At 33.3% G+C, this 13608-nt stretch overlaps 2 protein-coding genes across 3 annotated transcripts in view; one reads left to right on the top strand and one right to left on the bottom strand.

Moving 5' to 3' along the window:
* Nucleotides 1-2710, bottom strand: part of LOC149799250 (FMR1-interacting protein NUFIP1-like) — a 47746-nt gene extending 45036 nt beyond the window's left edge. Inside the window, exon 1 of the mRNA XM_089958531.1 lies at nucleotides 2586-2710. The gene's annotated coding sequence lies outside the window, so the exon portion shown is untranslated. The remainder of the gene's footprint in view (nucleotides 1-2585) is intronic.
* Nucleotides 2711-2803: 93 nt separating this feature from the next.
* The window catches only part of LOC149799249 (ankyrin repeat domain-containing protein 42-like), a 37587-nt gene continuing 26782 nt past the window's right edge, over nucleotides 2804-13608 (top strand). Inside the window, exons 1-5 of one of the 2 annotated variants that reach the window (XM_089958529.1) lie at nucleotides 2804-2961; nucleotides 7015-7169; nucleotides 8730-8837; nucleotides 10345-10464; nucleotides 13521-13547. In XM_089958529.1, the coding sequence (XP_089814655.1) occupies nucleotides 2925-2961; nucleotides 7015-7169; nucleotides 8730-8837; nucleotides 10345-10464; nucleotides 13521-13547 (447 nt within the window). In that variant the 5' untranslated portion in view covers nucleotides 2804-2924. The remainder of the gene's footprint in view (nucleotides 2962-7014; nucleotides 7170-8729; nucleotides 8838-10344; nucleotides 10465-13520; nucleotides 13548-13608) is intronic. The other variant, XM_089958530.1, reaches the window with a different exon arrangement.

The raw sequence follows: 13608 nt of genomic DNA, 5'->3' as shown, positions 1-13608 counted from the left end.
TTCTTAAATCATTGGGCAAATATATTCAGACAAAATATACAAATCATTGAAACCAAAGCCAAAGTATTACTTTATTAAAGATTTAACTTTAAAATGCAAATTATGTAGGTCAGAAACATATGGGACAAAGCTATGTTGTTGAATTCGCGTGATGCGCTTTAAGGTCTAAACTGGTTTTTGACTTGACATGTATTTGTGAAAATACGGAGGAAAAAAGCAAATCAGATACTATTTATTTGCCTAAATAAACCATAAATTTGCAATCCTGTCAATGGACTGTTGTAATGTATTCTATTTGTGAAAAGTTTGTGAACAGCGGCAACGTTTCTTTGAAGTCGTATTTTACTGCATATATAAAATGCAAAGTATGGTCATTTCAGATGTCGGAATAGTGTTCATGTGTAAATCATTCCTGAAGCTATTCAAGAAGCAATTAGCTATCAGCAAAGCCCCCAAAAATAAATTTCTTGGTTGACAGAGTTTTACTATGTGAAGCATACCAGTGTAGCGATGAACACTGATGACACATTGAACCCATTGAACCTTACTGAATTTATATTCAAATTAAAGCTATTGCAATGCTGTGTGACAATATTGAAAAAGGAGAAATCTTGGGTATGTGGAAATTGGAGTCCAGGCACATGGTATTTCTGTCAGGGCTTGTGAGTTTATTTATGTCACCTACCTGGGGCCTGCATCTAAAAAAAATTTCTTTGAATACTGTTACGGTAGGCCCTGGCTTGAACCTCATGAACTTTAAGTTTCATAAAGGAAAGTTCTCAATCAGTAATATACTGGTAAGCTCTTTTGATTGTGTTGACAATCCATCGTGAAATAGTGGTGGCTGAAATGTCTACAGAGACCTTAAGAGGCAGGAAAAGAATTAAGATGCTTCCTACCTTTTCATTTGCCTTAAAATAAAGGGTCATCTGTATCATCCACAACACAGATTTCTACTGATATTGGATCTATGGAAGGATGTTGACTTTTGCCTAAAATTCCCAGTTGACAGGAAACTGACAGCAAGTGTCAATAAATAAGTTATGAATCTGACTTTGTCATCCTGCCGAGATGAGGGCAAGTAGAAACAGTCCTGACAGTGATGAGATGAGGGCAAGTAGAAACACAGTCTTGAGAGTGATGTCTTGAACAAGAGTTATTAAATGTTTCATAGGGGGTTCTGGTTAATGACCATAAACATGTGTATATGTATAAAAATTATCTAGATATGTGTGTGTGTGTGTGTTGTGCTTGAAAGTGTATGTTTAGATGGCGAGACATATACAATATATTTCGGCTCTATGACATTAAAAAAAGCAGCACATACTATACAGTGTTATTAATTTTAACTGATACAAGTAACTAGATTACAGTATTTTAAATGCAAGTTTATATATATATATATATATATATATATATATATACACACACACACACATACATATGTATGTGTGTAGCATTTCTTGCTTTGCTGCCACTTCTCCGTGCTTTGTCCAAAAGTCCTTAAAATTCAATTATAGCTTGACTCCTGTTCAAGACAAGAGGGCGAGGATTTTAAAAGAGCATGGCTAGCTTTTGATTCTGGCATGCCTCCGATTATCTTATCCCAGTGAGGGCCCAAAGCTGGAGTTAAAATGTGAGTAGTTTTGTTGCTTGTGCAAGAATGTTTGTGATTTCCATGTGGGGGGACATTATTTTGATCAGATCTGAAATGATATGCTACCAATATCTTTATCCTCATTTGATGCAGAATCTGCATACATGGATTTCAGTGATGACGATTTTGTTGTAACTTTTAATATGCTTTCTTCAGATGGGATTTCTGCATGACACGCAATGTCATTCTTGCTACCAAAACAGATTTTAAAATCAGGGATGCATATTCATGTCCTCTTAACTGAGTACAGCTTCTGGAATTCCCACTTGCATCCATCATTGAATTTCATTTAACACTTAGTCATTTGTGTGTGGAATAAGCTATAATTTTATCCAAATAGACTCATTACAAATGGAATTAAGATTCCTGACCCCTCAGTATTTCCAATCCAGATAGGTTGTTCCATTTTTCTTCTCCTAATGTAAAACATATGCAAGCTGTAATCAGGAATGGATCAACTGCAAAACATCTCAAAAGACCTCTGAAGAATTCTCTGTGCTTTTATCTACATATTCGAGACGCCAAAGTAAAAATTCACATAGCTGCAGACATGAATATTTTCGCGATGCTGAACTGAACAAACAAAAGCTGCAGACTAATTTTCTTTTTGAGGTCTAAAATGGGCCCAGTTGTCCCTAATTCATTTAGAATTCATTGTAATGTATAGATTTTAATTTGCTAATTTCAAATCATGTGGCCAAAATACATGGCATGGTGCAATGACTTCAGTGTCATAATGAACATCCAGAACAAATATTCCTATCACATTGAGGTTACGACATCGCAGCTAGATGAACATCAGCTATATAACATTAGCATTTTTATCCCCTTTTTTCATGGTGATATTTATTATTGTCTAACTGTTCAAGTATAAAGGTTTATAGACCTTACATCAATAAAATATAAAGTCAAAAACACGAATGTTTACCTTTGAAGAAACCACGTGTGTTTATCAACCACCAATTTTTATCACGACACCGATTTTGATGCGGATCAAATAGAAGTATATAACTTAAGTTCAAATGTCAAAAGCGTTAGGATTGCAAGATCAATTATCTGCGCACTTGCTTTTCGAGCTTGCGCAGAAGAGTATTGTAGTCAGTATACTACGATTAACTACTTGCAGCTTAACGATAATTACATTTTCTAAAGCATATTAATTTGAGGTATACAATAATTACAATAAATTTCTTTCTCAGAAAATTTAAATAGATATACAACATCCCGCCAAGACAATTCTCCAATTGCATTCAGTGCGGAGCTATTGATGCAAGTAAACACAACTGTGGCAACCAAGATGCCAGGTAAATTTTTATAATTTCATACTTTTTAAAAATACAAAGAAGTGTTGTGAATTTGTATACTGATTAATTTGTTTTGTATCCAGCTGTAATGTACACAACTAGTTTCACTTCACAGGATTTATTCAGAACTATTTTTTTTTATTTTATAGCCTGATGGAACCTTTGAAAGAACGCGGTTCACAATTTTGTATCGTTCAGTTACATGTTTCTAAGGATCACATATTTCCGAGGATGTACTTTTCAACATCTAGAAGTAAAATAGTTTCAGACTGTTTTATGTATGTCTATATCATTGTTCACAGAGAATCCCATGGACACGGGACACTGTGCCCTCTAGCCTCCAAATCTGAGGAACACGCAACCATTGATAGAAAGGATAATAATAATAATAATAATAATAATGAGAACTTTGTATAGCGCCTAATCTTTTGAAGCTGTAAGCGCTTTACAACATTAGACAACACCTATAACATAAAAAACGTATATAATGATATTATTACAGAAAACAAACACCATGAAAAAAGAAAACATAAAAAAACATGCTGTAAATATTTAAGGTAGGGAACATTATTAGGTTTTTAAGTTTGTTCTTGCAGTCGAAATAAGTGAGTTTTAAGAGCACTCTTGAATGGCATCACTGTATCTTTGTGTCTAAGTTCAGAGGGCAGTTCATTCCACGTTGCTGGGTTCTGGTATGCAAAAGAACATTGTTCATATGACTTCATTTTTGCAGTGGGAATAATGAGTGTATGATTGTCAGAAGAGGAGCATAAGTATCTTGCTGGTGTGTACACATGGGTGAGGTCAGATAGGTATGTTGGACTGGAGTCCGTCAGTGAAATGTAGCACAGAGAACAAAATTTGTGTTTGATTCTGGATTGAATGGATAACCAGTGTAGGGTACAGAGCAGTGGGGAGGTGTGCTTTGATCATGGTACTCTAAGTAATATCCGAGCAGCTGTGTTTTGAAGTTTCTGAAGTAGATATTGAGTTGAACCAGACTGAACTGAGTTGCAATAGTAGTAATAATAATGCATAATACACTAATAGTACTATAACATTGAGACAATTTTATTTGTTTCAATAGTTTTGCCACCTTAACATTGTAGCCTGCACTATAGTTTGTATTTTCTTTGGACACTTACTTTATTGCAATTAAAGTTTGATAATGTGCTAAAGTAAAGTAATTCATGAAAACTTTGTTATTTTAATATCTGGCTAACTTGAAATGACCTGTACCATGGAATTTGCCATTCCAGGTCTTGCTTTAAGTTTAATGTACACTTATCTTTTAGCGTTTTAATAAAAACAAATGCTTTCTGGCTTAGTTTTCTTTCCAAAGTAACACATCATTATTATATGCTCATTTTTTTCCCCGTTAACTTTACATTGACAGAATCATTCACTATTCTGCGATACTGAACGTGCACGAAAATACACATATAGCATTCACGTGAATAAAGGAACTACTTTCTATTGTAAACAAACAATGACGCAGACGCACTTTTGATTTGTAAACAAATCATATACACTCGCATAAGAGGCTCTTTACGTTGTGGTTGTTTAAATTTGTTTCTGACTGACCTAAAACATGTTTCTTGGACTGCAAAAAAAACAAGCTACTTTGACACATTCCGCGTTGATTCAATGTTACGGATTTAGGCTAGCTACATTATATAAAAGATGGAAGATTAGGTCCTTACAAATAACATACAAGTGACAAGGCATATACTGTCTTCTTTATCTGGTGATAAGAATGGCAAAATAAAATATACTTACAGTTTACATCCTGAATTTCCTCAGAATGTTTTTTCTTAATTCTGCAAATCTGAATTACATGAGCCATGTCATAGGTTTTCAGTCTGGATTACACATTTTGAAATTGTGCTGTAATTTCGATGATAAGTGCAATTGCATCCTCCTTACTGCACTCAAAATGAAATAAGCATTAAATTCCATAGCATCTTTTTGATAATTGCAATTGAAAGTCTTCATAATTTTCCCAAGTTATGATTTCAAACATTCAATGACAGAAACAGAAACACATTTGCAGATGTAAATATGCTTCAATCCGATGTATTTCATGTATAATTTGCACAGATGAATCCAGTCCAAAATATATTCATTCCATATCAAATGGAAAAGTTGTTGCAATGCGCATTCATTTACAATATGACTGCAAATTTCAATTTTAACTAGACACGCCATTTTCTTTTGAAAGTTATGTCAAGGGCGCGACTAAGTTCAAATTTATCTGGGCAGAGTTATGTGCGCATTAATAATGATATTGTGTAATGACAAATCTGCGCTTGTGTATTTAGTATGGAATATGGCATTCATTCATTTACATTGTTTCTTGTAGTGTATTTTGTTTATATAATTAAACCTTAGGTAGAATTTTTAAAAAATTAGCATATAATAAAAAGGTTACTGCATTTATATGGGAAAATATGAACTCGTTTTGTCGGTAGGATATACTGCACTAACAAGTTCATGCAGTATTCCATCCTAAAACTCGTTCATATTTTCCCATACAAATGCAGTAACCTATAATTATTTAAAGTAACAGGTCATTATTGACTGAATTTTGTGCATTTGCATAAAACTTGGCTTCTTTTGTCATTATTTGACTCTCAAAATAAACTAAATATTCTTTGCCAGACAATATTTTCATGGGGTCTTATACAAAAATGTTCAAAACTTAGAAGACCTCTCCTGTGTCCTAAGTTGTTAGAGCATCCACCTCGGATGTGGGAGGTTGCAGATTCAAATCCTGGCCAAGTCATACTAAATACTACGAAAGTAGTGCTAACAGCTGCTTCACTTGGCACTCAGCATTGAGAGGCTGGTATGAGGTCTGGTCGGCCTGGTGTCAGGAAAATGCGACTGATAGGGCCATGATGCTACCTGTCTGGGCCATGATGCCCTAGTGCTAAACATCACTATAAACTGACACACCGCAGACATAATAGCGAAATGATGGAAATTTTTTACAGAAGTTATGTTTAAAATCCAAATCTCACACACACACACACACACACCTATTTCAAAGGTCTACAATAGTATCACATTTCAAAAGTCTACAGTTGTATCACATGTTTTGGGTCTGCAGTTGTCTCACATATCATATGTCTGTTTCAAAGGTCTACAGCTGTATCACATGTTTTGGGTCTGCAGTTGTATCACATATCATATGTCTATTTCAAAGGTCTACAATTGTAACATGTAAAGCCATTTACTTATTATGTCAGTTGATCAAATCTGAGTGCCACTGATACATTTTAATTCTGAAATTCTATGAAATTGTTTTTTTAAACAACACAGGACAAAAGAAAACAGGTTTCTGTAAGTATGACTCTTTGGTAATTGATTTCAGGGCCAATATGTCATTAATATATGATATATATGATTGGTAATTTGTGAATTTATTTTATGATATTGCAAGATTTTGTATCCTGACTATATTCCATTATTCATTAGATAAAAGCTCTAAATTTTGAGGGCATCCTCATTTTCTATCACAGTGGAAGTTACTTCAGAGGCATCATCCATACTAAAAACAACTTCCTGTTTCTGAAAAGTTAACATATTACATACACTGATTTTCACCTTGCAGACCTTTGAAATGTGATACAGTTGTAGGCCTTTGAAATGTGATACAACTGTAGGCCTTTGAGATATGATACAATTGTATACCTTTGAAATGTGATACAATTTTAGACCTTTGAAGCATGATACAATTGTAGACATTTGAAATAGACCTTTGAAATGTGATACAATTTTTGACCTTTGAAATGTTATACAGTTGTAGAGCTTTTAAATGCATAAGTATGACACCAATAACAATCTATAGCTCCAACAGCCATCCATTATTATAGTAGTTCTGTGACATCATACCTGTCAAGAGTAAAAGACTTATGTAGGTGTTTCATTAATTTTAGCACACTTGGTTGTCAGATTGTCAGTGTAGATATTTCATATCAGTGTGTTTTTCAAGCACACAGTTCATTGACATTTTGGCATTTGATGTGTAAATTGTATTGTTCATTTTAGTCCAGCAGCAATACACCAGTATCCATGATGCTGTTCGTCATGGAAATGTGGAACAGCTAGAGCAAATGGTGAAAAATGGAGCCAGCATAAATGAAGTAGATGAGAAGGATAAATTCACACCACTTCACACAGCTTGCAATGTTGGAGCCCTTGAGGTATGTTTTCTAAGGCCTCCAGAAATCTGGGGGCAATAAAGTTCTTGGCTTTTTTGTATATGGGAATTGGAAAAGAATTAAATAAATCACTGAAAATAAATCAGTTAAAGTTGAGCACAGTGAGCAGTTTAAACAGTTTTTAAGAAATTGCTGTTTTTTTAAGCTGATTAGTTTTGAAAATCAAAATGTACAATATTAATTATTATGGAAAACTATGTAACTGAATTACATTTTGACCATTTATATCTATGGATACCATTGTAGATCAGTTGGTAGAGCATTGTACTTATAATCCTAGCATCATAGGTTCAATGCCTGCCCAGACCAGCCTAGTTTGACTGCTGTGCTCAACTTGCGATTGTTTCACTTTCTGTATGTCCTTCACCTACAACATTAGGAATCAGTTTATAAGCGTGTCTTTCTTTAATATATATGACAATTTCCATAAAATCTGACTAGAATTGTGTTGATCCAGTTTTTTTCATGTTGTTACACATATAAACATGGTTAAAATACCAATCATGGAACCCAATGTACTGCCTGGACATATGAATAGGATGTTTTGTACAATGACTAAGAAACTATGCAGTGGCTTAGAAACATGAAACGTTTTCTTTTAAAAAAGCAAAATTTTACTTATCATAGACTTTGGTTTATGAACATGCAGTATAAAGACAAACACTTTAGTTTAAAGAAATTTTGTATCAGCATTCTTAATGAATGAACCTGATATTATATAATGTATGCTATAACCAGTTCATGTCAGCTTCTGTTTATTTCCTAGAAAAGCCACACATAATATGAAAATCATGGATACATACTTTATGAAAAGAAATTAACATAAAAATCCAATTAAACAGTCAGCCAAAGATGTTGAAATACATAATTTCATTGGAACTGGTCAATGACATGCACATGGATATTCAATTGTTGATTTTGTAAACATTTTCAGGCAACTAAGTTGTTTCATTAAAATGAATTTAAAAAAAAGGTCCACATAATTACATCTAATATCAACAAATTAATGGGTAAGATTTAAGACGTGTTTATACCAGGATGAAAAACTCTCCTGTATGGTAACATCTGCCAGGTACTTTTTATCTGTGTGCCTCTTTTGTGGTAAAGCAGAGATTATGTAATCCTGCACTTGTGTGTGTTTATTATACAAATCAGCTTTCAACATGTGATCCATCACCAGGAAGTGGCAATGGTAAAGATTTTAAGTCTTTCATATTTGATTACATGTATTGGTATGAATAATCATGGACTAATGTGTCAATACATGTCAGATAGGGGCTTGAATGAGACATCAGAATCTTGTAGCTCTTTACTTATAACTTAGAAACTATATTTTAAAAAAATGCCTTCTATAACTGTTTATATACCTACTCAGGCATGAATAAATTGAAACAATCAAACAATGAATAAAATGTTTTTGTTTGAAACCTCAGTTGTACAATTTTTGAAAGGAAATATTAATTTTTTCAGTTTATGATAAGAAGAAAATGTTTCATTTTCATTTTTTTCTTCCCATGTTAGATCAAAATCTGACTTTTTCAGTGTTTGCATTGGTTAATTTGGCATGGAGCTGATACCACAGTGACAACACCACGAGGATGGACCCCAGCTCACATAGCAGCCATACGAGGACAAGATGCATGCATGCAGGTATACCAGTTTATTTTTCCATTTTTGTTATGTCCCTAATGTAGCAGGAAATATAAGAAGTATTGATACAGATTATTCATATAATGCAGTGTCCATTTGTTGTTAGAGAGGTCATTTGTTCTGCTTTCATTTTTGTTCTGCAATACATTTTCCATCCAAGAATGTGGACACTGTATATAGTGTTACCCTTGATATATCCTACTCTCATTCAACCAGATAATTTTTGCATTGTACTCACCAGGAGGTGGGGCAGTGGCTGCTTCTCACTCATTCATGTTCAGTTGACACTTGTTTAGTTTTTCCCTGTGAAATTTGGTGCTAACTTTAGCAACTCATTGTAGACACAAGCTTGACCAAGTGAAGGTCAAAGTTAAGTTGAAAGAAAATTCCTTTATTTTTTTTACTGAACTGTTGCCATTTATATCCAACAAATATATATTAATTGAATGTACTAATGCTGAGGACACGGCTAAATATGGTAAACATGATATTCTGTATTAGTGTTCTGTATTGGTGGGAATTGGAAATGGATTTACATGGGAATAGAAGTAGGGCTTATCTTAAATCTTTCCAATATTTCTGATCTTTTTTTTGCCTGATGTTATTGCTGTGAATCTGATGATGAAATATTGATATGGCAACAATATCACTATATTCCCTTCAAGTGAAATTTATATGGTATTATTTATCCTTATTTAACTTGACATTATTGAGCCTATTTTTATGACATAAATTTGTTCTGTAGAAATTGTCTGAGTTTACAGTTATATGTTTGTTTAGTCGAAACATATTTTATTTCATAATTGTGTAGTTGGAGATTGCATGCGGTCCAATATCTAATGTAAAGTATTGTAACACTACTTTGTTTACATGCACTTCTAAGCTGCTGTAACCTACATGAAAAAGGCATGGGGTCCTTATGGGCAATAAACCAACCCCAGTTCCACTACAGATTGGACCCACTTTCGTGACATAACATATTTTCATGTAGAATTCATTCTTTTAGCAATGGACTTATTAAATTTTGGCTTCCATCTGATGTGTTGTATATTGCCACCCAAGGTAATGGGACTATACCTATATTTCATCAAAAGAACCAAAGTATTGATTTTTAAATTTAAATTTAGAATCCAGTGATCTGATTGGCTGAAATTTAAGTCTGACTTAAAATTGACCAATCAACTTTCTAAAGACTTGAAGTAGCTTTCATACTTATATTGGTAAAATTATGGCCTGGTACAGTTACCAGTTATCTTAAAAAATCTATATTTTAAACCATTAATAAATTTAGTCAAACTCTGTACCAACATCCAGGGACCCATCAGTAATTGGCATTGAAAAACAAGTGTTTTGATAAAGAGGTAAATATGTACTGATTTATGTACAAATGGAATTTTCTGAACTTGGCATATATGCAGATGTTGTCCTTAATTTCATATGGTGGCTAATATGAATTTGAATATAACATTTACATTTTTGTAATCCTGAAATTCTTTGTCCATTTCAGGCTTTGGTGAATAATGGAGTTAGTTTATCAGCCAAGGATTGCAGGGGCAGCACTCCTGCCCACCTTGCTGCAGGTCATGGAAACTCCTTCACCATGAGTACAATCTTACGAGCAGGAATTGTAAGTATAGCAAGGACACTGCATGGTCAATATAGATTTTGTCACATGCCATCATTGATATTCAACGTCATGTAACATCATTAATATTCAACATCATGTTACATAATTGATATTCAGTATCATGTAACACCATTGATATTCTAAATGACGTTACATTAATAATATTAATTATTATTCAGCATTACATGACATCATTGATATTCAACATCACGTGACATTATTGCTACTCAACATTCTTGATGTCATTGATATTCAGCATCATGTTACATCATGATTCAACTTTACATGATATCATTGATATTCAACATCACATGACATCATTGATATCCAACATCACATGACATCATTGATATCCAACATCACATGACATCATTGATATCCAACATCACATGACATCATTGATTTTCAACATCTCAGGATGTCATTGATATTCAGTATTACATGACATCATTGATGTTTTATTTTAATAAACCAGATTACTCTTGTGTACTAATTATCCATACAAGATACAGGAGACTTTGTGTTTCAACACAAAATATTTGTAATTATTCAGTTAGTAAACATATCAAGTACATGATGCAAACATTCCATATATAAACAATGTTAATATGACCAGTATATCAGTATATTATATTGAGATATTTTATAAATCCATTTTTATTTTTAATATTAGATTCATTCAAAAAGGAATGTGCGGCAGCATCTTTCACTATTCTGCAATATAATCAGTATTTTTTGTTATTTCATGAGAGACATTGCTACAAATCTTACAAGAGAAATGTTACTATTCTACACATTTCATGAATATAATGGCACAAGTGTACACAGTGTATGAGCAGAATTCTGTATTTACAGTCTGAGTTGAATGCTATAGTTTTGTACACATTTCAAGAGTAGAATGTTAAATTTGTACATATTTCATGAATATAATGCTACAAGTGTTCAGTTTGTGAGTAGAATGCTATAGTTACAGTGTATGAGCACAATTCTATTTTTACAGTGTATGAGTAGAATTTTATATTACAGTGTATGAGTACAATTCTATATTACAGCATATGAGTACAATTCTGTATTACAGTATATGAGTACAATTCTATATTACAGTATATGAGTACAATTCTGTATTTACAGTGTATGGGTACAATTCTATATTACAGCATATGAGTACAATTCTGTGTTACAGTATATGAGTACAATTCTATATTACAGTATATGAGTACAATTCTATATTATAGCATATGAGTACAATTCTGTATTTACAGTATGAGTACAATTTATTACATTGTATTTACAGTGTATGAGTACAATTCTATATTTACAATGTATGAGTAGAGTTCTGTATTTTTGTACACATTTCAAGAGTAGAATGTTACATTTAGACACATGTGATTAGAATGTTGATACATTTCTGGAGTATTTTTTTAAAAACAAATTTTAATCTTTGAATTAGTACATGGAATTGATTAAATAATTGATCGAGAATTTTCACATGATATTAGAATTTATTGTAAATCTTATGGTTTTCCTTAATCTTAATGGCACTTTTGTCAGAAGACCAGATGATATGCTGTTCCTTTTCTTTGTAATGTCTCAAGTTAGTACCCCAATACTCCTTTACTTTTCTTGTCGGAATTCTGTTCATGTACCCTGTAATGACAGTTTCAGCTCTGCTGGTCATAGAGGATCCTATAGGATGAGATGGTATTCATCATGGGTCTATCTGTTAGCACAAGTTTGTTTTTACTCCCTCTCGTACACTACCTGGTGCATTGCCATGTGACTTTTCATCCACATTCATCCCATGGTCTAGTTGGTCCTAAAAGCGTGTGATGCACACAGCTCAGACTTTTAATATGGCTGCCACATTGGCCATCTTGAAAATATGATTGGATTGTCATATCGTCATAGTGTTTTAACTAAAATGATGCCTAGTTGGTTCTAAATGAAAATGGTGCCAATCTGATCTCCACTATAGCTGCCACAGAAGCCAGGTTGAAAACCTTATAATCACAACTCATCCTGAATGGATAGTCATATGAGCAAAGGGATTCACATAAGGAATTCTAATGAAGTCTACTTAGTCCAAATGAAAACAGTGCCAATTGGATATCCAATACAGCTACCACATCAGCTGTCTTGAAAATATTAGTATTATTATTACTCCTCCAGAGCAGAATTCAAATGACTTGGGCTTTTCACCAGAAGACTTCTATTAATTGATAATTGGTCCTAAATGAAAATGATGCCACTTTGACATCCAGTATGGCTGCCATAATGACCATATTGAAAATTTCATTATTGTCATTCCTCAGAATTTTAATGGTCATATCTACATATGGTTTTCACTTTAAGATTTTTTATGTCTTGTTGATTTTAAATGAAAAAGATGTCAATCTAATGTCAACTATGACTGCCACAGCAGCCAGCTTGGAAACTGTATTATCACTATTGTTCCAGAATGGGTGGTCATGTCAACAAGGGGATTTTACTGAAAGACTTCTTTTGATGTATATTTAGTCAAAATAAATTTGTGCTAATCTGACATCGAATGTACTAAACACAAAATTGTGTTATCTCTGGATAATATCAGCTACAACACTCAGCAGCTAAAAGGAACAAATGGTCTTATCTTGAATTCCTAGAAAACTCTATTTGGCCAGTAGAACATCAGTCCCTTCAAGGGAATCTTGTGTGCTAGGTCTCTATTTTAACAAGTTTTCTATCCCTGCATTTCCTGTACTGTATTGTTTTGTAACTGAAATATGATTGGAATTGGAGGGGGGTATATATGTTACCAAGTCAGTTTTTCGCCTTCTGTGTAAAATATTGCATGATTTATTTTCCCCATCTTTACTATATTCTAGTAATCTTCAGGTTGATTCATTCATACCTTCTTATAAGTCTAATATGTTGCTCTTTATAACTCGAGTCTGATAGCGATAAGAAAGTTACCAGATTCCATAGTGATGGAGTTGTAAATGTAGCTGTGGACACACACACATACACACACACACACACACAATGAAGTATAGTTTCTACTTTACCTTGATGTTCAGGGATTCAGAAGTGAGGATGGCACTGCAGTAAGTATGATGCCTTGATTCATATATAGTTAGTTGTATGGGTCGTATATTTGATGTGAGT

The sequence above is a fragment of the Sinohyriopsis cumingii genome, chromosome 5, assembly GCF_028554795.1.
Source record: "Sinohyriopsis cumingii isolate HCF-2022 chromosome 5, ASM2855479v2, whole genome shotgun sequence".
In the NCBI taxonomy this organism is placed as follows: Eukaryota; Metazoa; Mollusca; class Bivalvia; order Unionida; family Unionidae; genus Sinohyriopsis; species Sinohyriopsis cumingii.
The sequence above is the reverse complement of the archived record's forward strand: the minus strand, read 5'-3'. Positions and strand labels throughout refer to the sequence as shown.